This window comes from Bos javanicus, chromosome 7 (genome assembly GCF_032452875.1).
Source record: "Bos javanicus breed banteng chromosome 7, ARS-OSU_banteng_1.0, whole genome shotgun sequence".
Classification (NCBI taxonomy): Eukaryota; Metazoa; Chordata; class Mammalia; order Artiodactyla; family Bovidae; genus Bos; species Bos javanicus.
Window position 1 is genome coordinate 80,783,149 of NC_083874.1, and position 23,586 is coordinate 80,806,734.

The following is a 23,586-nucleotide window of genomic DNA, read 5'->3' on the forward strand; positions in this document are numbered from 1 at the left end:
AAGTGGGGAGTCCCGCCAGAGAAATCCCCTGTCATCTTTGTTGTCTCTGGTTTTCACATCACAAATGAGGGGCTTGACAAGAGGATGTTTTTCTTATCTGATTCATTCAGTACCAGTTGAGCCCATTTAAGGAAGAATGCAGCACTATTGTGACAACTTGACTTTTGAAGTAGTAGCTTTATAAGAAAATTAATGAGTTGAACGCATTTCAAAAAGCAGCACAGCATTCTCACAATTGCATTTTTCCTCACATGGTAGACTAACTAGGGGGCACCATTGCAATTTGTAGAAAACAACCACAGTGAAACAGCAAGATGCAAATTTGTCTACAAATAATCTAGAAAATCGAGTCTTCTATAAAGTATTAGAGATCATGCATTTATTTCTCAGTTCTCATCAAAGGTAACTCATGTTGGCAGATACTATCCTGAACTTATTTCAGGAGAAATAAAGAACTGCAGAATTACAGGTATGGGTCTCCAGAGAAATAGAAACTTCCCTAGGATGTCGCCTTCAGCTCTCCCCATCCCCCCAAATGTAGTGTTAGGGTGCCACTTCCTCTCCTAGGCTTTTCTTTAGTATTTGGTAAGGCTAAGATGTTTCATATTTTCCTGATTTTAGAATTTCTCACCTGTGAATATACTCTCCCCTAATTTCTCCTCATCTTGTCATGCGTTTTCACTCATTTTTCTCCTTCCATGTTGAAAGTGAAGCCACAAGACGAGCTGAGTTTCTCACATATGCACTTGTCTATGGATCAGCAGCCCAGAGTTGGTGGGGGGATGGGGGCGGGTGGGGGGCCAGGCTGTGTTCTTCTTCCAGCTCTGCCATTGTGTCTTCTCTGGATCCCTGAACTGGTTACTCAGACTCTCTGGGGGCTAATTTCCTCTTCTAAAAAAGAGAACAGCTATCCATGTTTTCCCTTACCTAAGACTGTGGTGAGAATTAAAGGTGATGTTGAATTAAGAAGCATGAAGGACATAAGGTACAACATAGGTGCAGCCCCTTCCAGCTAAGGACAGGAGAGATGTACATTTCCTCTCCCTCCAACCAGCCCGGAAGCTCCCTCCATACAGGGCGCCTTGCCTCATTCATCTTTATATCACCTTTCACTGGCTCTGCAATGCTGACTACGTGGTAACTGCCCAGTGATAGCTGTTGAGTTTACACTTTAATGTTGCTGTTGTTCATTCTCTCCAGAAAGTCATTTTCTAGCCTTTAAAGTTTCCCAAGGCAGCCAAGGCAGAGACTACAACCACTAATGGAAATCAAGGCTGTGTGTATAGAAAGTCTGAGTAGACAAAGTGTTTTCAACTGGGTGTCCACACCCTCCTTGGGGGTGTCATGCTGGGCAGCCTTATGTGTCATTCACACAATTCCTGATTACAAGGTGTCTGCAGGTTCCTGGACTGCAGAACTTTAATTTTTTTTTTAATCGAAGTATAGTTAATGTACAATATTTTATAACTTACAGGTGTACAATAGAGTGATTCACAATTTTTAAAGGTTATACTCTATGGTTATCTTAAAATATTGGCTATATGCCCCATGTTGTACAATATATCCTTGTAGCATATTTTATACATGGTAGTTTGCGCCTTTTAACCCCTCACTCCTATATCGCGCCTCCCTCCTTCCCTCTCCCCATTGGTAACTACTAGTTGGTTCTCTGTATCTGTGAGTCTACTCTACTGTGTTATAGATCCAGGGTTGTATTACTAGTTTGTTGCACTTTTTAGATTCCACATATAAGTGATATCATACAGTGTTTGTCTTTCTCTGTCTGACATTTCATTTAACATAATACCCTCCAAGGCCATCCATCTTGCTGCAAATGGCAAAATTTCATTCTTTTTAACGGCCGAGTAGTATTCCATTGTCCATATAATATACACCACGTCTTCTGTATCCATTCATCTGTTGGTGTAGGTTGCTTCCGTGTCTCGGCAATTGTTAATAGTGCTGCTGTGGACATTGGGGTGCATGTATCTTTTCAAATTAGTGTTTCTGCCTGTGTCCTCTGTGTACAGCCAAGTTGGGGAGGGACTTCGAGGCTGGCTATAAACAACTCACATCTGTGTTCTAGTATCTATGGAAGGTCTCGTATGTACAATCTACAGCAATTTTGATTTTCCTGAGTTGTCTTATTGATCAACTAATTCTGCAAAAAATACTCTGTCCACTTGTTTGTGGATTATTACAAAGCATGTAATGGCATTGATAAAAGAGCCTGCAACTGTGTCCACAGGTTGCAGCTCACTTCATCAGACTGTGGGCACCAATGGAATAATAAGTACCTGAGAATGAAACAATCATTTATTTTCTTAATTGCAAGCTAAAGGGAATTAGCCTACATATTTTAAAAGTGTAAGATCAGACAAAAACGACCTAGTTATGTTAAAATCTCCTTCCCGAAAGAGTTTGTGGAGGGAACGTTGCTACTCCCTTTCTGTTTCTCACCTCCTTCACTCATTCACTTATAAGAACTGAGTACCAGAGTGTGCCCGACACTGGGGTAGACGTGAGCGAGAGCCTGAGTCGGGTAGTGGGCCTTAAGTCTCTGTCAGAGAGGTCTCCAGAAACCCCACAAATGCCACAAAAGGAGGAGCTTGGCACTGTCCCATCCGCCATGTCCGGAGGGAACCAGGACCAGGCTCCACCTGCTGCAGTATGTCAGGCTAAACCTTCTTCCCCTGGAAGGTCAGAAGTGATAGCAAGAAAGCAGAGAGGAAGTAGGGGAAAGAGAAGGGGCCTTCCATGTGGGGTCCCAGGCTTGAGGCCAGCCAGGCAGGGCCAGGAGGGAACTGGTGTATTCTGGACTGAAATGGAATTTCAATTCATGTATTGGATCGGACATTTTGACTGAAGAGATTGTTCTTATAACTAAAGCTTCTGGAAACTCTGGTGCCCATCCTAAAAGGTGGGGAAGGATGGCCTGTAGAGCAATTTAATGAGGTCGCCGAGAAACAGTACTGCTGCCCAATTATTTCATTATTGTTCACGGTACAGGAAGTGTAGGTCACCTTGGCAGAGCAAGTTTCACAGAATTTATCAAGATAACTCACTTTTTATGTTTCTAACTCACTTCTGTCCTCTTATATTCATTGTATGATGGACAAAGCATATTTAGCTGCTGATGAAGAATACCTTGGTTTAAATGTTTTTTTACATTTTGTTGAGATATTACATACTTCGTATGAAGGACATTGAACATGGGTAGAACTCAGTGACTTTTTACCCATGTATACACCTGTGCATCTCCCACCCTGATTAAGAAATGGAATATTTCTGACATCGGAGAGGCCCCTTCCTGTCAATGTCCCACTTCCTGGGCATTGTTCAGTTTTTCTTTTTTTCTTAGTTTTAGCATTGTTCTTATTGATTTTTATACTTTTTATACATTCAGAATAAAGCCCTTTATTTGTCAATTACATTCATTTACCCCAGTTTGTTCTTTTGTTTAAAATGTTTATATAATTTTTTATTGAATATACTTGATTTAAAATATTGTGTTAATTTCTGCCATACAGCAAAGTGATTCAGTTGTATATATGTGTGTGTGTGTGTGTGTATATATATATATGCATTCCATTTTATATTCTTTTCCATTATATTAATATTAATAGTTTATCACAGGATATTGAATGTAGTTCCCTATACTGTACGGTAGAACCTTGTTGTTTTTTTGTTGTTCCATTCTATATATAATAATTTGTATCTGCTAACCCCAAACTCCCAATCCATCCCTCTCCCACCTCCCCTCCCTTTGGCAACCACAGATCTATTCTGTATGTTTGTGAGTCTGTTTCTATTTTATGGACAGGTTTATTTGTGTCATATTTTAGATTCATATATAAGTGATATCATATGGTATTTGTCTTTCTTTTTCTGACTTCACTTAGTAGGATAATCTCTAGTTGCATCCATGTTGCTGCAAATGGCATTATTTCATTTTTTATGGCTGAGTAGTGTTTCATTGTAACTCAACATTAAAAAACTAAGATAGTGGCATGTGGTCCCATCACTTCGTGGCAAATAGAAGGAGAAAAAATAGAAGCAGTGACAGCTTTTATTTTCTTGAGCTCCAAAATCACTATGCATGGTGACTGCAGCCATGAAATTAGAAGATGCTTGCTTCTTGGAAGGAAAGCTATGACAAACCTAGACCACATATTAAAAAGCAAAGATATCACTTTGCCGACAAAGGGCCATATAGTCAAAGCTATGGTTTTTTCCAGTAGCACATACAGATGTGAGAGTTGGACCCTAAAGAAGCCTGAGCACTGAAGAATTGATGCTTTCAAATGGTGGTGCTGGAGAAGATTCTTGAGAGTCCCTTGGACTGCAAGGAGATCAAACCAGTTAGTCCTAAAGGAAATCAACCCTGAATATTCATTGAAAGGACTGATGCTGAAGCTGAAGCTGAAGCTCCAATACTCTGGCCACCTTATGCAAAGAGCCAACTCATTGGAAAAGACCCTGATGGTGGGAAAGATTGAGGGCAGGAGGAAAAGGGGATGACAGAGGATGAGATGGTTGGAATGCATCACCAACTCAACGGCCATGCATTTGAACAAACTCTGGGCGACAGTGGAGGACAGAGGAGCCTGGTCTGTTGCAGTCCATGGGGTTGCAAAGAGTTGGACATGACCAAAGGACTGAACAACAATTCCTGTTAGAGTAATCATTCTAGATAGATGCTCAGAACTTTGCGTATGGCTGCTCTTGGGAGAGCCCTGTGAAGGTGGAATCTGGGCTGAATCCAGTCCTTCAGACAAAATGCCACTACCCCTGTTTGACCAGTGAGGCCATTAGGTCTCAGGGAGATTCAATCAGCACTGCCCAGGGAGTTTTCTATAGTGATGGAAAGGTTCTGTGTCCGTGGTGTCCAGAACAGTAGCCTCTGGCCATGTGTGATAGTGGCTACAGTGTAACAGGCCACTCAAGAGTTCAGCAGTGAGTAGACCCAGCTCTGATGTCCTGTCCTTCCACTGCCCTGCAGGGCCCCGTTCCTCTGAAGCAGGAACCTGGGTGGGTGGTCCCCGCCAGGGCTCCAGTGAGCCTGCTGAAGAAGGAAATACCCAGACTGGGTTTATTGAAGCAAAAGCAAAATCTTTATGGAACATTGGTATTAGGGTTATAAATCGCACAGAGAAGATGACAGCTTTTTCTCACTAAGGAAGGACAACGAGCACCCTTATGTTTGGGCTTTGGACCTGCGACCCCAGGCCAGCGGGACAGTGGAAACACGCCCTGTTGACTAATTGAGGCAGAAAAGTAGGTGCCGCTGTGACGGCCTGTACTTAGTGTGTTCAAAGACCTCAGGGATCAGGGCGTCCTAAAATGAGAGCTTATCAGTTCAACCCTTCTTTTTCTTATTTTGACAGGTGACAGAGAGCCCTTTTAAAACTGGATTTTATGGGCACATACTGTGTTTACTGGGGCTTCCAATACACCTGCCAATACAGGAGATGCAGGAGACATGGGTTCGATCCCTGGGCTGAGATGATACCTGGAGAAAGAAATGGCAACCCACACCAATATTCTTGCCTGGAAAGTTCCATGGCAGAGGGGCCTGGTTGGCTACAGTCCATGGGGCAGCAGAGAGTCAGACACAAGTGAGCATGCAGGCACTGTATTTATTTGGTTATTATTTATTTATTGTTGTTTAGTTGCTGATTCATGTCCAACTCTTTTGTGATTCCCATGGACTGAAGCCCACCAGGCTCCTCTGTCCATGAGATTCTCCAGGCAAGAATACTGTAGTGGGTTGCCATTTCCTTCTCCAGGGGATCTTCCCGACCCAGGGATCAAACCCAGGTCTCCTGCATTGCAGGTGGATTCTTTACTGCTGAACTGCTGGGGAAGCCCCAGGAGGCCCCTTTAAATTTTTAAAAGTTTTGGCCTTGCTTAAAGAAACATAAAATCCAGTGTCAACTTAAAGCACTAAGTTTAGATTTCTTCTGTGCTCCAAATCTGAAATGGAGGGTGGCCAGGACAAGCACGTGGCAGACTTTTTTTGTGGGTGGAAGAATGAGATGGATAAGAGAGAACCCGCTGCTGACCAGGCAGCTCCTGCTGCCTGGACTGACGGCTCTCAGCCTGCGTCCAGCCCTGTCCTGTCCTCGGGTCCACCCCCTCCTTGTCTATACTGCTTCTACCAGTCTGCCTGGGAGACTCTCCCCGTCTATACGGGCCACCCAGACTCTGCTCCTGAGTCATGGATTTTCTTTCCACTCATGAGACAGCCTTCAGAGTAGGGATGCCTGATCTTGGAGCTTTCTCAGGAGAAAGAGTCCCTCCCCGGACCACAGTACTTTCTGCCGCACTTGGGTGCTTCCTGACCTCATTCTCCTAAAGATGACCAGGACCTTACAAATGTCCCTCCCCAACATCCTCACCACAGCTGAATGAGAGTTCCCAGCATCCACTTCCTGGGGAAATGTGTCCCTGACACTGACCTGGGAGGAGAAGCTCTGGGATTCCAGGGGAATGATCTCTGTGCCAGCCTGAAGTTTGAGATAGTCTTAGTTACAGAGTGGGACACTCGGTCTTTCATGGGCAACTTGAAAACCTAACCTCCCCACCCCTGCCGCCCCCAGAAGGCAGTCCGCTCTCTGAGGATGCATTCTGAGTGACAGCCTCCCAGAGTGTTCAAAAGGTTCTTTAACAATTCTGTATTAATGTCAGGTGCTGTTCTAAGCAGTTTTCAAACAGTCAGTCATTCACTCCTCACTCCAGCCTTTTGCGGGAGGGAAGGTATAGTCTCTGTTTCACAGATGGTGAAATTGAAGCCTGGGGACGAAGTATTAATAATTTGCCTGAGATGTCGCAGGTGGCCAGTGGCAGAACCAGGTTTCACACCCGGGCTGCTGGCTGCCCAGCTCAGGTTCTCAACCGCCCATCTCACGGCCCCTGCATCTCGCCAGCTGACACTCAGGATGCAGAGCACTCCAAACGGATAGGAAAAAGCCACTTCTGACCCCAGACAGTGAGCGTGTCATATGTCAGCACTGACAACACTTCCGTTCTCTATTTCTTAGTCTTCTCTGAGCCTTTGGCCCTAGACTCTGTGTCACTTAGACAAAGGATTTGTGCTTGCTAAAGGTTGGGCAGAGTCCTGCCCGCTTCCAGCAGCCACTCCTGTGCCTCCTGCATTCAGACAGTGATTAGCCGGCTCCCGTACCAGTCTCCCCCGGGCACTGCCAGGGCGGGAGTTGGGGGTGCTGTCCAAGGTCACAGGCCAGAAAAACCCCTGCTGTTTTCAAGGCCTCAGGACCCCAGACATCCCACCAGTATCCCAGGTAGGTTAGGATGTGGCCTCATCACTCAGGTAGTCCAGGGAGGCTCCTAGGCCTTGCCCTGCCTGTGGGTTCTGATGGGGATGCCAGGAACAGGAAGAGAGAATTCAGTCACATTGTGAGATGCTGGAAGCTATGAAATATTTAAAAATATTTATTTATTTTGGCCGCACTACGTCTTAGTTGCGGCAGTAAGGCTCAGTAATTGCAGGCTTGGCAAGCCCGCACATGCGCTAAGGCATGTGGGATCTTAATGTTCCATGAGGGATAGAACCCACGTCCCCTGCGTTGAAAGGTGGATTCTGAAACACTGGACCACAAGGGAAGTCTCTGAAATATTTATTTTTAATGGTAAATTAGTGTGTATTACCTCAGCCTTGTAAATGCTTTTATAAAAACCACCAAATAGAAAGATAATCCATGGGCATAGTTTTTATGTTAGTCTCATCCTTATTAATTGGTCCCGATTTGCTTCTAGCTGTCCACACTACCACCGTTGGCCTCTAAATGTCTAAGCTAAGAAATCTCAAACATCCACCAGGTGCAAACCAGGGTTTATTCACAAGCCCAGACTTGGCCATTTGTTGCTGTTGCTTAGTTGCTCAATCCTGTCTGACTCTTTGCGACCCCATGGACTGTAGCCCGTCGGGCTCTTCTGTCCATGGGAGTTTTCAGGAAAGAATACTGGAATGGATTGCCATTTCCTTCTCCAAGGGATCTTCCTGACCCAGGGATCGAACCCGTATCTCCTGCATTGGCAGGCAGATTCTCTAGAGACCGCTGAGCCACCAAGGAAGCCCAAGACTTCCCATAAAGGCAGCCAAATAGAGAATGCTGAATCTAATTTAATTAGGATAGCAACGTCCTTTTCACTCCTTCTGATTTCCTGAACATGTAGGCTGGTACTTACATTCATCAGTGGGTGTTTGATCCTGCTGAATTTTGTTCTTGTGGTTATCGACATTGTCCTCTCCTCCCCTCAGAATAGACTGCCCTGGGCATTGCATTTCACTTTAGTTTCTGGGTCAAAAAAGACTCACATGAGGAACAAAATCCAGAAACCTGAATTCTAGTTTGGATTCCAGTGTGTGTTTTCTGTAAATTTGTAAACTTGACCAAATGATCTGTAGGGTTCTTCTACAGAAAGGAATGATTTGTCAGACTGCTCTAGAAAATATATAAGAAACTACTAGCTGATAAATATGGGTTCTCTCTTTTTTTCTTTTAAGCTTGAGGATAGATCTTAACTCTTTCTGTGGTCCAGGCAAACAAGATTCTTGTTCCTTGAACTGCTTACTGAGCTTTTTCTTATCTTTTATGCATCCATATTGTTATCCTTTAAACTCTCCTTAAGCTTTCCATGCTTGTCTTTTAAAAAATGCTTGGCAAGACATTTTCATCAGGATTTATTTAAGTCGGTGTGAAATAGAATTAAGAGTTAAAGAAGATGTCTTAAATGGAACTTATTTTCAGTTTCCATTAGTTGCCGAGACAGAACTGTAGTTTTCCCTGTAGAACTAGTGGGATTCTTTAACCTTTTGAGGATGGATTGCACTGACAGAGAAAATTCAGAGAAGCACACAAGGGATTGTATGTCCTTTGATAGGTTCGTATCTCTGCTATAAGAGTTTTCTGATTAAAGGTGCTGTGGGGATCCTCATTTTTCCCGGTTTGCATTCCACATGCTTGTAATCATACTTGGGTCTTGGAAGTGTTTCAGGAGACCACGGTGTGCCATCAGGTCCTCAGGACCAGTGAGCCTGCGTTACTGTCAGTCACCTTAGGACTTGCAGGAGCCCGCTTAACACTGGTGCATCAGATGGTTCATTCGGGTCCAAGATCTTGTCTCACCTGCTGACTTTTGCTTTTGTGTTTCTTTCCTCCCAACTCTGCTCCCCAGAGTCACCCACCTATGTCGTCTCATCTGCTCGGGTAACGTTTCTCTCTGGATGGACGTTGAAGGTTCTAATTCTACCAGATTCCTATGACTCTGAGTCTGTCTTCTCTGTGGGGAAAACCTACCAGCTTTCCTTATCAGTCTTTTCCCCTCTCATGAATCCAGGAAGGGAGGACAAAGCATAGCTTAGAGAATACATTCTAGCATTTTGGTAAGGTTTTTATTCAAGTTAAATTTTCCTGGCATGTGGCCTTCTTTAATTAAGAAAGTTACAAAATCAGGATTAAAACCAGGCTCTTCCACACTTTTCTTTCTCCCTCTGATCCTTGCCATTATCTTGAAAGAGACAATTCCATATCAGTTAACGCCTATCTAGAAACCAATGGAAAACACAGCATGTGGAAAAATTCTCTTTTTTTTCCTGAGAAATGCTTTTAAACTGGCTGATTCTCTCTTGAAGCTTAGAGATGTAGGCTCAGGAGCTATCGGATTTCAAGGTTGTAGGGCAGTATTTAAAATTCTTCTAAGCACAGCTGTTCAGGTCTAGAGGCTGCATTTTAGCAAGTCATTCACATGCAGAGTCGTTTGTTAGAAAATGATGGAATAAATGATTTTCTGCATAGCTTTTTCCTTCGCGCTGAGTTGGTGTCATTCATTGCCATTTGCCTCTCCCCAGTTATTTTTGTTCTAACATATCTTCCACATTTCACATTGTGCCTTCTCCTCGTAGCCTCCCACTTCACATCTGCTAAACTAATTTCCCAAACCGCCAGTTTAAGAAAAATTAGGTAGCTTATTATCACTTGTCTCAAAGTTAAGAACACTCCCAAGAACGTTTATCCATTCATCCAGCAAATAATTGAGGACCCACCAGGCACATGCATGCTTACCAAATCTGGGGGTTAATGATATCTGGAATATACTACCTTTTCCTGGTTCATAAACTCCTACATGATGGTCAGGCATACATTTCTTATATATTCTGTTCCTCTTTGAAGATTCTCAACCTTATGAGTAATTAGTAAGTGTTGAACAGGTACTATAGAGAGTTTAGTGTTACTATGGTATTTTTGTAGGGTTCTCTTCCACACTTAATGCCCTTTCTTTAAAATTTCAACTAGGCTGTTCTCTTTGTAGTGTGAACAAAGAGGTGGTTAAAATATTCTTGCAGTTTATTGATGAGACATTCTGGAAAACTCTATACCTTTCACTTTTCCAGGGAGAAACCCCAATTCAGAGTCATGGTTGCCCAGAGGTGGTGAGAAGGCAGGCAGACGAGGGTGGTGGCGAGTGGACAAGACAACCCAGGTACTATGCAGGGTCCCTTATCCAGCACAGTCTCCCCGAGGATCGGGTGTCAATACTGAAGTTCTAAATAAAGGTTCCCCTCAAAAGAGCTGAAATCCATAGGGGTTGACAGCTTATTATCTTTAGTTCACTAACATCCATGGCGTTCACCGTAGACTCCAGGGTGATTTGAATAGATTTGGGAAGATCAGTCAGCATCTTTGGCTCAGTTTCCCATTTGACAAAATGGCCTGGATCTAACCTAAATCTACATCACAATTTCAAGTAAAAAAAATTCATCTTCTGTAGTCAAAGACAACAGGAAACAGTAGCTTTGCATTGAAAATCGTGAAGTCAAACTTTAGGCTCTTATTTTTGAGCCTAGCACACCCAAGGCCCCTTCTTTATGAGCCCTTCAATCCATTAAAATTATCTATGTGATTTTACTCCACTCTGCAGTATTTCCACTTTCTTTTTAAAAATTCTGGCCACTGTTAGGAATACACTGTATTGATTACAATGAGAAAATTACTCTCATAATTCTCTTTACCCCCAAACTGTGCTTATTGAATCCGACTTTCCCAGTGTCCTAGAGTTCCCTTGGCCATATGTGGTATATTATATTCTATTCTCCTGCAAGAATGAATGTCATTTCCAAGATGCCCAAACTATCAACAGGGGTTAGTTTTAAAGTGCCAGAGAAACTGATTTTTCTGTTATATGATCTAGTCTTATTCATACAAACCTGAGTCTCAAGATCTATGTCTCAAATCATTGTTACTGTAGATGGAAGGTAGTTCAGGATCAGCATGGTAATGCTGTTGAGATGTGTCTTTCAGGCCAAGACAGCTTCACTGATAACTGCTTCTTTGAAGAGTATAGCAGTTAAAAAACTCAGGTTTTAGCCAGCATTACCCATGTTTGAGTTCTGGGTCTGCCACTTGCCACCTGTGTGACTTGGGACGAGATACTTAGTACTTTGACTCCCTCATATGTGACATGGGAGTAATAATGATTGTAACTTGTTGCTGTTGAGGGTTGAAGTAGATAATAGAGCGATTAAAATATCATCTAGCCTGTGGCAAACTCTTAAGTCTTAGTTGTGATGATTACCTCAGGAGTTGTTCAGTAACCTAGAGAAAGTATTGACTCTCCCAGGAATTTTTAGTGTGTTTGAGTTGAGTCTGTAAGGTCTCGGTAAAATGTCCATAAGTCCTAATAGCTTACCAGGAGGGTTCTAGCGTCATCTGTTGGTAACTTTTTGTTCCTAAGCATGTGTTGTGTGTTACACTGCACTCTTTGACACCCTCCTTAAGCTGTCACCTCTTTACAGGGGGCTCCCAGACGCCGCCCCTCTCCTAAGACTCAGTGGGCACCTGCTTTCAGATGCCCCTTGTTAAGCCCCTCTCCCTGGATTTTATTGGTTAATATCTGCTCTGTGCGCCCACTTCTGTTGGCTGGCTGTCTTCCCTAAAGCCCCAGATGCTAAGATGCTCAGTGCCTGTTGAAAGAACAAGAGCTGTAGTCTCCTTTTTAGAGACTGAAGTGTTAAAAGTCTCACATTTTCTGGGCTCTCCGCCTTTGAAAGCAGACTGGTTTCTTTTTTCCAGCCTTCAGTCTCCTCAACCCTGCTTCGTGAATTGGAAAACAAAAACTAACCTAAGTAAGCTGTTGTTGTAATGACTGCAGGTCCTCTTGGGTGCCGTGATGTTTGCTGATCTTCCCTGAAAGCTCCCAGGCTCAGGCCTGGCTCGCTGACACCCGCCGGTGGGTCTGGGAAAGGCGCTGCGGACTCCCGGGGAGCCAGGCGACCCAGGAGCGCCACCTTGTGGGCGTCATTATTGCTGCCTTTGAGAAGGAGCCAGTGTCCTTCCAACACCCAGTATTCATTCTGGTTTCCCATCTCAGGACCTGGGGAAATGTAGCCAAAAATGAGATTCTAGATAAATTACAAAATGGTTGTTAGGCAAACTTACTGTCCATTGCCTACCTCCTGTTTAAATAATCTACCTCCTGTTTACTGCATGTGCCTTTTAGATGTTTCAGATTTCTTTTTTTTTTAATATTTATTTGGCTGTGTTGGGTCTCAGTTGCACGTGCTGGATCTTCACTTGCAGTATGTGGAATCTAGTTCCCTGACCAGGGATTGAACCCAGGCCCCCTGCATTGGGAGTGCAAAGTCTTAGCCACTGGACCACCAGGGAAGTCCCCAGATTTCTTTTGATAGTAGGTACTGTTTTTAACAGGGATTTTTGAATGGCCAATTCTGCATTTTACATGCTCTGGTAAAAAAAAGAAAAAATTACGTTCTAGGTTGTACATCAGAAGATTCCGATTTTTTTCACTAAGGTTTTGAGGAGCTGCTTTTTGCATGATTTTTTTAAGTGGCCCAGTCTTGCTACTCAGAGTGTGAGCAGCAAAACCCAGGAGGTCCTTAGAAAAGTAGAATCTGAGTCCCCATTCCAGACCTTCTGCACCAGAATCTGCCGTGATTCGTGGGCACCGGACAGTTTGAGAAGCGCAGGTGGAAATAAGATGGAAGATCAGTGTTGTCCCCACACGGCCATGTCCTTAAGGGCCTCATTTCACCCCATGTGATCACATCCATCAGCCTCAGTGGCCTGGGTGTGAACCGGGTTTATGGTTCCCACCTTGCCTGCCCCTGGATCGGCTGAGGAAGGGCTGAAATCAAACACAGGAGGTCACTTTGAACATGATAAAAGCCTGTGCAAGTGTAAAGGAAAATTCTGAGTGAAAATTCTTGTTTTGTACTTAGCCATCATTAGCTAGGAGAAGGCAATGGCACCCCACTCCAGTACTCTTGCCTGGAAAATCCCATGGACGGAGGAGCCTGGTGGGCTGCAGTCCATGGGGTCGCTAAGAGTGGGACACGACTGAGCGACTTCCCTTTCACTTTTCACTTTCATGCATTGGAGAAGGAAATGGCAACCCACTCCAGTGTTCTTGCCTGGAGAATCCCAGGGACAGGGGAGCCTGGTGGGCTGTCATCTCTGGGGTCGCACAGAGTCGGACATGACTGAAGTGACTTAGCAGCAGCAGCATCATTAGCTAACCTGCTTTATATTAGCTACATGAGCAAAGTGAGTATTCACCCGTAACCATTCATCACACTTCAGATACTGTCTGGGCAGATTTTACCAAGTTTGCAAAGGTCTCTCTTAGGCTAGTCTTCCCAGAGCTCAGAATAATCAAATTACATTCTCTTTTCCTTAACAAGACCTTTCTTCACACAACTTGCCTTCCTGGGGTCTCGGAAGTGTTCCCGCTGTTGAGCCCAGAATGGGCACAGTAGGCACTGGAGAATGCTTGTTGATTAAGCCAGTAATTAGCCCCCAGCGAGGTCCAAACACCGGCTTGATGTCCTTCACACTAATCCATTTATGATAATCAGATTATTTGCATCATTGAGAGATTCAACATAGCTCCAGGACTCAGTCATCACAATAATAAGTATCAAACATTCATTAAGCAAAGATGCTGGATGGCTGAGAAATCCTTTGGTAGTGCATGAAGACTGGGGTAGGTGAGATCATTAGCTGTTTACAAATGTCACTCCCATTACATTTGAAATGGTGGGAGGAGGAGGACAAAGGACAAAAACAGCAGCAAGATATTACTCTCTTTTCCTTGCATACATTTTAAAAATAAAATCAATAGTCAAGAAGTTGTTGGGCAAAAAGTAGGTGAAATTTTAGGAAAACGTATCATCTGAAGGTGTTGCTTGGACCCTAGTGGCTCCTGCTCCTGAAGAAGTGGTACTGATTGTCAAACAGTGAAAGGGAAATACTGAGAAAAATTAATGACACTTTTTCACCAAACTGAGGTTCACAAATATTCAATTCAGGTTAAATTAGGCTTTTGTATTGTCTATAATTTGTGAAATTATGGACTTTATGCCCCCAATTTACTAAATATGGGCTTCCCAGGTGGTGTTAGTGGCAAAGAACCCGCCTGCCGATGCAGGATACATAAGAGACACCAGTTCAATCCCGGGGCCAAGAAGATCCCTGGAGGAGGGCATGGCAACCCATTCCAGTATTCTTCCCATGGACAGAAAAGCCTGGCCGGCTACAGCCCACAGGGTTGCAAAGAGTCAGACACTACCGAAGGAACTTAGTATAGTAAAAGTATGCTTTTTTATTGGATCCATTGCAATGAGCAATATTTTCTCTAATCATTTAAAAGAAATCAGAATGTAGTGCTTCAAAATTATTTTCTCTAAAGTTAAAATGTACTCATAATGAGTAACTTTGTGTAGTAGGGAAAGTAAACCATATGCTGCACGTGCGAAGACAGTCCATCAGAGTCAGATCTGAAAGCAAGGTGTGGCAGCGTTCAGTTTATCTCTGAGTACCTGATAATCCCAGGATGCTGCCAGGATGCTGTCCATGTTTTACAAGAATACATACAATAAAAGAGTGTGAAAAAACTTGACCTTAACTTTTTGAAATTTTCAAATCAAGAGAAAATGCCGGAATAAAATAAAAGGTGTGGCTACACATCTGGAGTCACTAATGGCTCACATGTTTACCACATGTGTATTCTTTCCCCATCCCTTTCTCACGTTTTCTCTCGCTCCTCCCCTCTCCCCCAGGGACCTGCTCTTAAATAGCCCCAGCAAAATGATCAAATTCAGGACAATGTAACATGGATAGGATGCTCTCAACTGGTACATAATTCTAAACTGTTGCAGTAATGCCCTGTGTAGCATTTCCCCCTCGATCCTGGATCTAATCCAGGCTCACCTCTTGCATTATCTGTGGTGCCTTTGGTGTCCTTTAAACAGGAACAATTTCTTAGTTTCTTTGTCTTTGATGACATTAGCATTTTTGCAATGTGCAGGCTAGTACCTCCTCATAATGCAAGTGTGAGATTATGCATTTGGGGCAAAAATACTAAATGATGATTCTTCACAGAACATTACATTTGTGGGCCCATGATGTTGGTTTGCTCCATTCCTGTGACAGTAACTGATCACTGGGTTCAGGTGACATCTGTCAGATTCTCCCTTTGTATTTAATCATTTCTAATGGTGGTGTTGCAGGGGAGAGGGTACTCTGACACTATTAATTCTGTTTCCGTATAAATTGTGGCATCTATTCATGATCCTTACCTGATAAGTTACTACTGCTTTGGTCAAAAATGGTGATTTTCTAACTCATATTCCTTTATATTTATTGGAAGTCCACTGTAAAGAATAATTTTCTCTTCTGCCCTCTTCATGTATGTGTCTATTTATGTGTTTGTGGGCATTAGTAGGGGCTTGCAAGTTGTTTTGACTCGGTTGGGTATTACTTACTACTCTCATTCATTTTGGTGTGCATGTGGTCCTACTCACCTTTGCCAGGTGGGTGCCCTTTCATGATCACTCCTATGTTTGTTTGACACGGCCTCATGGGTGTGTATCGTTTATTCTTTAGCATACCTGTATTGAGGTTAATTGCAGAATTTATACTTTGAAAAAGCTTTTTTTTTTTTAAAGCTATTGCTGTGCCCCAGCTACTGACTCATGGACCAATGGGCAAACAGACAATTAAATCAGCCCTTACAGTACAGTGAGTTACGACAGAGTGCATCATGGGAACACTGAGAACAAGCTCTCCGTGGCTTCCGGTCAACTCAGGAAGGCTCCTAGGATAAAGTACATCACCTCCTCACCCTGAAAGATGAACAGAAATAAACCTGGGGAGAAGGCAGTGCTCCAGGATAAGGGAAGCACACATCCTTTGAGGAATTCCTGTCTCTCAGGGCTCCCCTGGTGGCTCAGACAGTAAAGAATCTGCCTGCAGTGCAGGAGACCCAAGTTCGATCCCTGGGTGGGAAAGATCCCCTGCAGAAGGAAATGGCAAACCAGTCCAGTATTCTTGCCTGGAGAATCCCATGGACAGAGGAGCCTGATGGGCTGCAGTCCATGGGGTCGCAAAGAGTTGGACAGGACTGAGCACAGTACAGCCCAGGAAGCCTGTCAGCAGGGCCCCACCCCAAACCAATTAAGTCAGGATCCCAGGAGGGGGAAGCGTCTAGTTTCCATACATTTTAATTTCCATATGTAGCTTCTAGAGAATTTGTTATGAGGAATGGTGTCATGTGTCATGGAGCTAAACCCTTCGGAACTAAAATCTTAAAAATCCACTTCATTTTTTAGGACTTTGAACTCAACAATGAACTAAAGATGAACGTCTTAAATTTGCTAGAAGAAGTTTTACGAGACCCAGATCTTCTTCCCCAAGAACGGAAAGCCACAGCGAACATCCTAAGGTAAAAGCACTTGTGGGTGCCTGTTAATCACCCTGGCTGATTTGTGCTGTGTTCAAGATGATGGGATCCTCTCAGTCCGGAAGGACGTGTATTAGACTTCTGAAGCGCAGCTACAGTTCTGTCCTCACTGGTAAAGCTCCCTTGGGAAGACTTTAGTCTGGGCGACATACCTGTGTGCAGGACAGTCGCTCCTGTCTGTGTGGCGGACAGTAGTTTACTGTAGAACCAAAAGCCAGGAGGATGGTCTCCTGAGGGTCCGGCGGGTGTTGCAGAGGTGTTTTTCCCTCATGTGTGTTCTGTTTATCACACACTCGTGGTTATTGGGGGTGGTGGTTTGTACCATTTCTGTAGGAGTCTCGTGTAGCTGGCTTGTGGCTGTGCCACCATAGAGCAGCTATACATTTTCTTCGCTTATTTCACTGGTCCCGAACCAATTTTACCATCAGTGTCTTCGTTTTTAATATTATTTATTTATTTTTTATTTGAATGCAGCACGTCTTAGTTACGGCACTCAGGGATACTCATTGCAGCGCGCATGCTCTCTAGTTCTGGGGCGTGGGCTCAGTAGTTACGTCACCCAGGCTTAGTTGCCCAGAGGCACGTGTGACCCTAGTTCCCCAACCAGCGATCTAACCTGCATCTCCTGTGTTGGAAGGTGGATTCTTAATCACTGGACCACAAGGGAGGTCCCTACCGTTGGCTTCTTAGGTGGAGATTTCCACATCCTGCAGGTTGTATGAATTCAGACCCTGCCCTTGTGTGTGACAAAGTCTTCAACTTTGGGTTTCGCGCTAGAGGCTGCTTGTGTCCCATTACACCCAGCGGCCAGGCAGGTAACAGACTTTCTCGTGCCTCCTTGAACTGATGAGTGAGCTTTTTCCAGTCCATTCTACATGAAGAGGGCAGCCATTAGTGTCTCTGTGCGGACACTTCAGTTACAGCTTCCACCTCACTTGTGGCTGTGTGTCTGTCCCTGCGTGGGGTAGGAAGCCTGGTGCCTGCTCCTCCTTTATACCATTCTGACTTTTAGCTCCCTCTGCATCTGCAGTGGAAAGAACCCTTCCTTTCTTCTATGCTTGGCTCTATTGTTTCTTCATTATCCTGAATGCTTGTGTGTAGAGGAGAATCCAGTTTAACTGAATGCATCGTGCTTTTGGAGACCTCTCCAAAAGAAAGAAGGCCGTGTGGAGATGGAGCAGAGCTTGGAGTAATGCAGCTGCAAGCCAGAGAGTGCCAACGATTGCTAGAAAACTTTCAAAAGCTGGGGAAAAGCAAGGAAGCTGCAGTCCCCAACCTTTTTGCTACCAGGGACTGGTTTTTTTGAAAGACGGTTTTTCCACAGAATGAGGGTGGGGTAGGGTGGGGATGGTTTCAGGATGATTCAAGGGTATTACATTTATTGTGCACTTTACTTCTATTATTATTACATCACCTGCACCCCAGGTCATCAAGCATTAGATTCCGGAGGTTGGGGACCCCTGCAAGGAGGGATTCCTCTGCCGGTTTCAGAGGGAGCATGGCTCTGCCGACACCTTGTGTTTGGACTTCGAGCCTCTAGAACACTAAGACAGTGAATTTCTGTTGTTTCCAGTCACTTTGTTTGTTGTACTTGTTTAGGGCAGCCCTAGGCGTGCTGCAGTCCATGGGGTCGCAAAGAGTCGGACACGACTGAGTGACTGAACTGAACTGAGCTGAGGAAGCCGTTAAGGGTCTTCAGTTTTTCCATTCTATGAAAACATCTCAGTAAACTTTGAGACTCTGTTACTATGCTATCTTCAGATTTTAAAGTTCTAAATACATCTTCAGATAAAGCCTGGTGTCGGTGGATGAGCGGTTACGTCTTTGAGTGACTGCTGTTCTTCTCTTTGTATAAACTGTTGGCTATGCTCTTTGTATTTAAAGCATGGATGATTGAAAACTAGGTTCTGGAAGTGTGGACCCCTAGTGACGTTTGACCAAATAGCTGGCAGGAAAATGGAGGTGATCAGACTGGAAAGGCTGTCAGGCCTGGACAATTTGAGGCCTTCGTGTTGCTTCTCCCCTCCCAGCACCCATGCCAGGCATCACCGACCAATCCTGAGCACTCTCTGCCTGTGCCCGCAGGTGAGCTCAGAACTCAGCTGACTGGCACTTCTACTTCAGACGAACTTTATTTACCATCCCAGGTCTTTATTAGTCATCAGGCTTTAGATGTACAATTTTTTGTCCTGAATAAGTGACCTAAGAATTAGAGGTGTAAGACCAGTAACGAGTGGAAATTTTAGTAGATGGTCAGCCTGGGACTGTGACATCTAGCCATCTGATTCTAGCTTTTGCAGGGGGTCACAGGTTTAAATCTTGGCTCAACCACTAATAACTGTCGAGTTTCTTAGTCAATCTTAACCTAATTTTTCTCATTTATAAAGTGGGACTCTAAATACCTACCTCATGGGGTTGTTGTGAAAATCACGTGATGTAATATGTGTGAAGAGATTATACCTGAAACATACTTAGCACTCATGTTACTGCTACAGGCATTGTTATTATTATAAAGCACTGACTCTTGGGAAAAATAGTTTCTGCTGTCAGGGCTCTACAGCCCAAGTAAAACCAGGCTAGATCTTTAGTCAAACTCAACTTGCCTTGAGCTTCGTTATCGTATCTATAGAAAAGACATCATAATAATTTTGAAAACCTATAGTAGAATATAATCTGCAAAAATATTAAATCCCTATACTGTAGTATACCTTGGAGAAGGCAATGGCACCCCACTCCAGTACTCTTGCCTGGAAAATCCCATGGGCGGAGGAGCCTGGTAGGCTGCAGTCCATGGGGTCGCTAAGAGTTGGACACGACTGAGCGACTTCACTTCCACGCATTGGAGAAGGAAATGGCAACCCACTCCAGTATTCTTGCCTGGAGAATCCCAGGGACAGGGGAGCCTGGTGGGCTGCCGTTTGTGGGGTCGCACAGAGTCGGACACGACTGAAGTGACTTAGCAGCATAGCAGTAGTATACCTGAAACTAACACGATATTATAGATCAACTATACTTCAATTAAAAAACTAATTTAATATTTTACAATAGTAAATAAATCAACAAGTGAATGCAATTAAAAAATCATTAAATATATACTTTAAATGGGTGGATTGTTTGGTATATGAATTATATCTCAAAGTTGTTACCAAAGCAACTTCCACAGTCATAACCTACTTACTACTATTTTGTAAAAGAAAAAAACAAGTTAAAAAAAAAAAAAAAAAGCAATTCCACCGATGGGGTGCCCCCTAGCTGCCCATGCAGAATTCCAGCTTCTTGTAGAGTCTTTCCAGGTGTTCTGAAAGTCCCAAGAAATGTGCTCAGGAACGAACCCAGTGATTTTTCTGCCTCAGCACCTTTATTCACGCTCACAGCTCCCAGGCCATTTGAGGGAGACCCCTTCCAGCACTGCCACAGTTTCTGTGGAGATGCTGCCTGCAGTCTTGTGAAGTTACCATTTCCCTATTGAAAAGCTGAGAAAGATGCCACCTGCCCCGTCCCTGTGCCCCCTGGGCCCCAGAGCAGCCTCCCTCAACCCAGAGTCTCTGTCTTTTGTGAAAACAGCTCTTCCCATGTCTTTCTTAGTTCCACATGTTTCACTGTAAGAATTCAAAAGTCACTCATGGAGCCTAGCAGGAAATAGATGTTACACTCCCCTGTCCATTCTCCCACTTCTGACCATCTTTCTTCCCATGAACCCAAAACAAAAGCCTTTGTTTAGCCCTTAACATAGGGACTTATCAACAGAAGCCGACAGATACAGATACTGGTCGGTCACCAGCCCATCAGCTGAGCCAACAGCCAGATCCTGAGTCCTAGTCTGGGTCAGCTGAGCCTCTGGGGCACTAACTTATCTTCCCAACAAGCTAGTGAATAGATTTGTGCAGTAAACCCTGCTACAAGAAAACAACTGGTATTTGATTGAATTTCTCCTGCCAAATAATTCATTCCACTTACATCATGTTTGAGGATCCCTGGAAAATCCCATGGATGGAGGAGCCTGGTAGGCTGTATAGTCCATGGGGTCGGTAGGAGTCGGAGACGACTGAGCGACCTCCCTTTCACTTTTCACTTTCATGTATTGGAGAAGGAAATGGCAACCCACTCCAGTGCTCTTGCCTAGAGAATCCCAGGAACGGGGGAGCCTGGTGGGCTTCTGTCTATGGGGTTGCACAGAGTCGGACACGACTGAAGCAACTTAGCAACAGCAGCAGCAGCAGCCCCAGCACATGAGATTGTGATTATAGGAGGAATACATCATAGATTTGTTTTTAGGGTTTTTGATAATTTTCCGTATCAAATACTTATGTGTGTGAAATTTATGTTTTTAAAAATCATATCAGAATAATTAGAAAGCATAGTAGGAAGTAAGACCTTGATAGAACCATCAATTGAAGGAATGTTATCGTTCATGGAATCTCTTTATGAAAAAAAAAGTGTGGGGTATAGGAGAAAGAAACAGAAAGCAAAAGGATTATTTAACAACTCTGAAAAGTGTGAAGATTTTCCTGTTCATTTCTTAATTTGAAAATAAACAGGGAATTACTTTCAGCTGAAACCGAGAGAATTTAGTAATAAACATTTCATTTCATTTATGGACAGCTGCCTTTAAAAAATGTGTCAGAGCATGGATAGCAATGGGCTCAAGGAAGCCTGGGAGGAAGGAAAGTCATGCCTGAGAAAGCATGGGAAGGATGAGGTGGTCTGGTAGGTCCCAGTAGCAACATGAGATTAACCCATTCACAAGGTGGGGAGGAGCAGTCTGAGGCAGGCCATGCCACGGACCCAGGCATCCAGTCACAGCAGCAAGCAAGCAGCCCAGAGGGTGTGGAACGCTTCAAGGGCAGAGGCCGGTGCTCTTGACTCTGTTTTTAAGACTACATGATTTCTGCATTTGAAGGGGAAATTTTCTAGCTGTAAAACTTGCATAATCCCACTTCCTCTTAGGTTTTTTCCCCCCTGGTATTGCATTATAGGTCCACAAATATTAAAATGATCATACTGCATGATAGAAACCCAGGATCCCGGAGTACTCATCAAACTCCAAAGTAGTCAGAAGACTAAGCAAATCCATCCTCTATTGGAACTGGACAGAGTTAGGGAAGCCTTCACATCCGACAGGAACTTTTCTGAACATACCTCCCAGTGAATATGTTAGGATTGGGAAAGGTAAAAAAAAAAAAAAAAAGTCCTGATATTAAAGATTTATATGTATTCAAGTCATATAACAGTGAGCCATGACACATGTATTTAAATGCATGATACATTAATACAGTACAGTGAAAACTTTCTGTGACAAACCATCCCCACCTCACACAGTGTCATGGGGGTTACTTTATGATGAAGAAGCTTGATTGGCATCAGTAGTGTTATGGCCCTGATTGTGCATAAAAACCTCTGCTGAAGACTTTCATATTCCTCCAATGTTGTCTGATTAGCTGGCTTCTGAATCTATGTAGTACAGTTTTTTGTAGACAACTAGCATGCCACTGAATGAAAAGAAGCAATGATTGACTTCCTGGATGGTCAACTGGAATGGCTTCAGTCATGACAAGGGGACCCACAAACCTCACACCGACCCTAGTAGTATCAGACTTTTTTGAAGAAGAACTACTTTATTCAAATTGTTTCATACAGTAAACCAGATATTCAAATGAACAGGCCAGGATAAATGGTTTCCTTGGTTTCATTGAATCAGTTTACCAGAATCAAAGGAAATTCAGGAGACTGTGTTTCTGTGAAACTTTTACATCAAGCTAAGGTACTCACATGTGGTGGTTTATATGTTTCAGAAAAAGAGTATTTTACGTGTGGGTGTTTATGTATAGCATTTATTTTGTTCAGACCCATTAGAACTTTTACACCAAAATGACATCTTGCCCCTATTCCAAATGGTTGTCAGGGGTTACCTCTCTTACTAGATAGAGTCTGTTTACCTCCTGGCTTGAGAATGTCTTCAAAGATAATCATCCATTAAGTTTTTTACTTTATAGTCACTTCTAATTTTGGTGTAAAGTGTTTTTTGACAGCTGGATCATCCTCACTTATTAAACACATTTCTACATTGTTTTGAGCTATTTCCTTGGTTCACATGTACCTTAAGAATTCAAAACTTGCCATCACTGATGAATTCATGGGTGGGCATCAAATTCTGGGGCTGGTTCCTTAATGATAACACAAAAATCTTTTGTAAAACAGCAACGTCACATGCTGTTTTATGGCAGAGTATACATTTCTATTGGAGAAGGCAATGGCACCCCACTCCAGTACTCTTGCCTGGAAAATCCCGTGGATGGAGGAGCTTGGTAGGCTGCAGTCCATGGGGTCGCTAAGAGTGGGACACGACTGAGCGACTTCACTTCCACGCATTGGAGAAGGAAATGGCAACCCACTCCAGTGTTCTTGCCTGGAGAATCCCAGGAACGGGGGAGCCTGGTGGGCTGCCGTCTATGGGGTCGCACAGAGTCGGACATGACTGAAGTGACTTAGCAGCAGCAGCAACAGCATACATTTCTATGGTTATCTTTCATCTTGTTGGGGATCACAGATTCCCCAAAAGAATATAATGGAAGCCATATCCTCCCCCAAAAAAGAAATGCATGAATATATGCACACATTTGTATGTCATTTCAAAAAGGTTTATGGACCCTTAGAGATTATTTAGTGATACTCTAGGGTTAAGAGCTTTTGTTCTAAGGGGCCCTTTTGAAAGAGATAGCCTTTATTTTGATCTATAGAGCAGAGATTCTTTTGAAGAGAGAAATATTAGGTAACTTAATGGGACCAGACATAGCTTGGAACATT

The 23,586-nt window shown here is 43.6% G+C and overlaps 1 protein-coding gene and 1 non-coding gene across 3 annotated transcripts in view; one reads left to right on the plus strand and one right to left on the minus strand.

The window, feature by feature from the left end:
• Positions 1-23,586, plus strand: part of RASGRF2 (Ras protein specific guanine nucleotide releasing factor 2) — a 257,096-nt gene that overhangs the window by 207,958 nt on the left and 25,552 nt on the right. For both annotated transcript variants that reach the window (XM_061424294.1, XM_061424295.1), the window contains exon 19: positions 16,652-16,764. In XM_061424294.1, coding sequence (XP_061280278.1) covers positions 16,652-16,764 — 113 coding nt within the window. The remainder of the gene's footprint in view (positions 1-16,651; positions 16,765-23,586) is intronic.
• TRNAG-CCC (transfer RNA glycine (anticodon CCC)) lies at positions 12,617-12,689 on the minus strand. The gene has a single exon. It is a non-coding gene; the product is annotated as a tRNA-Gly (tRNA).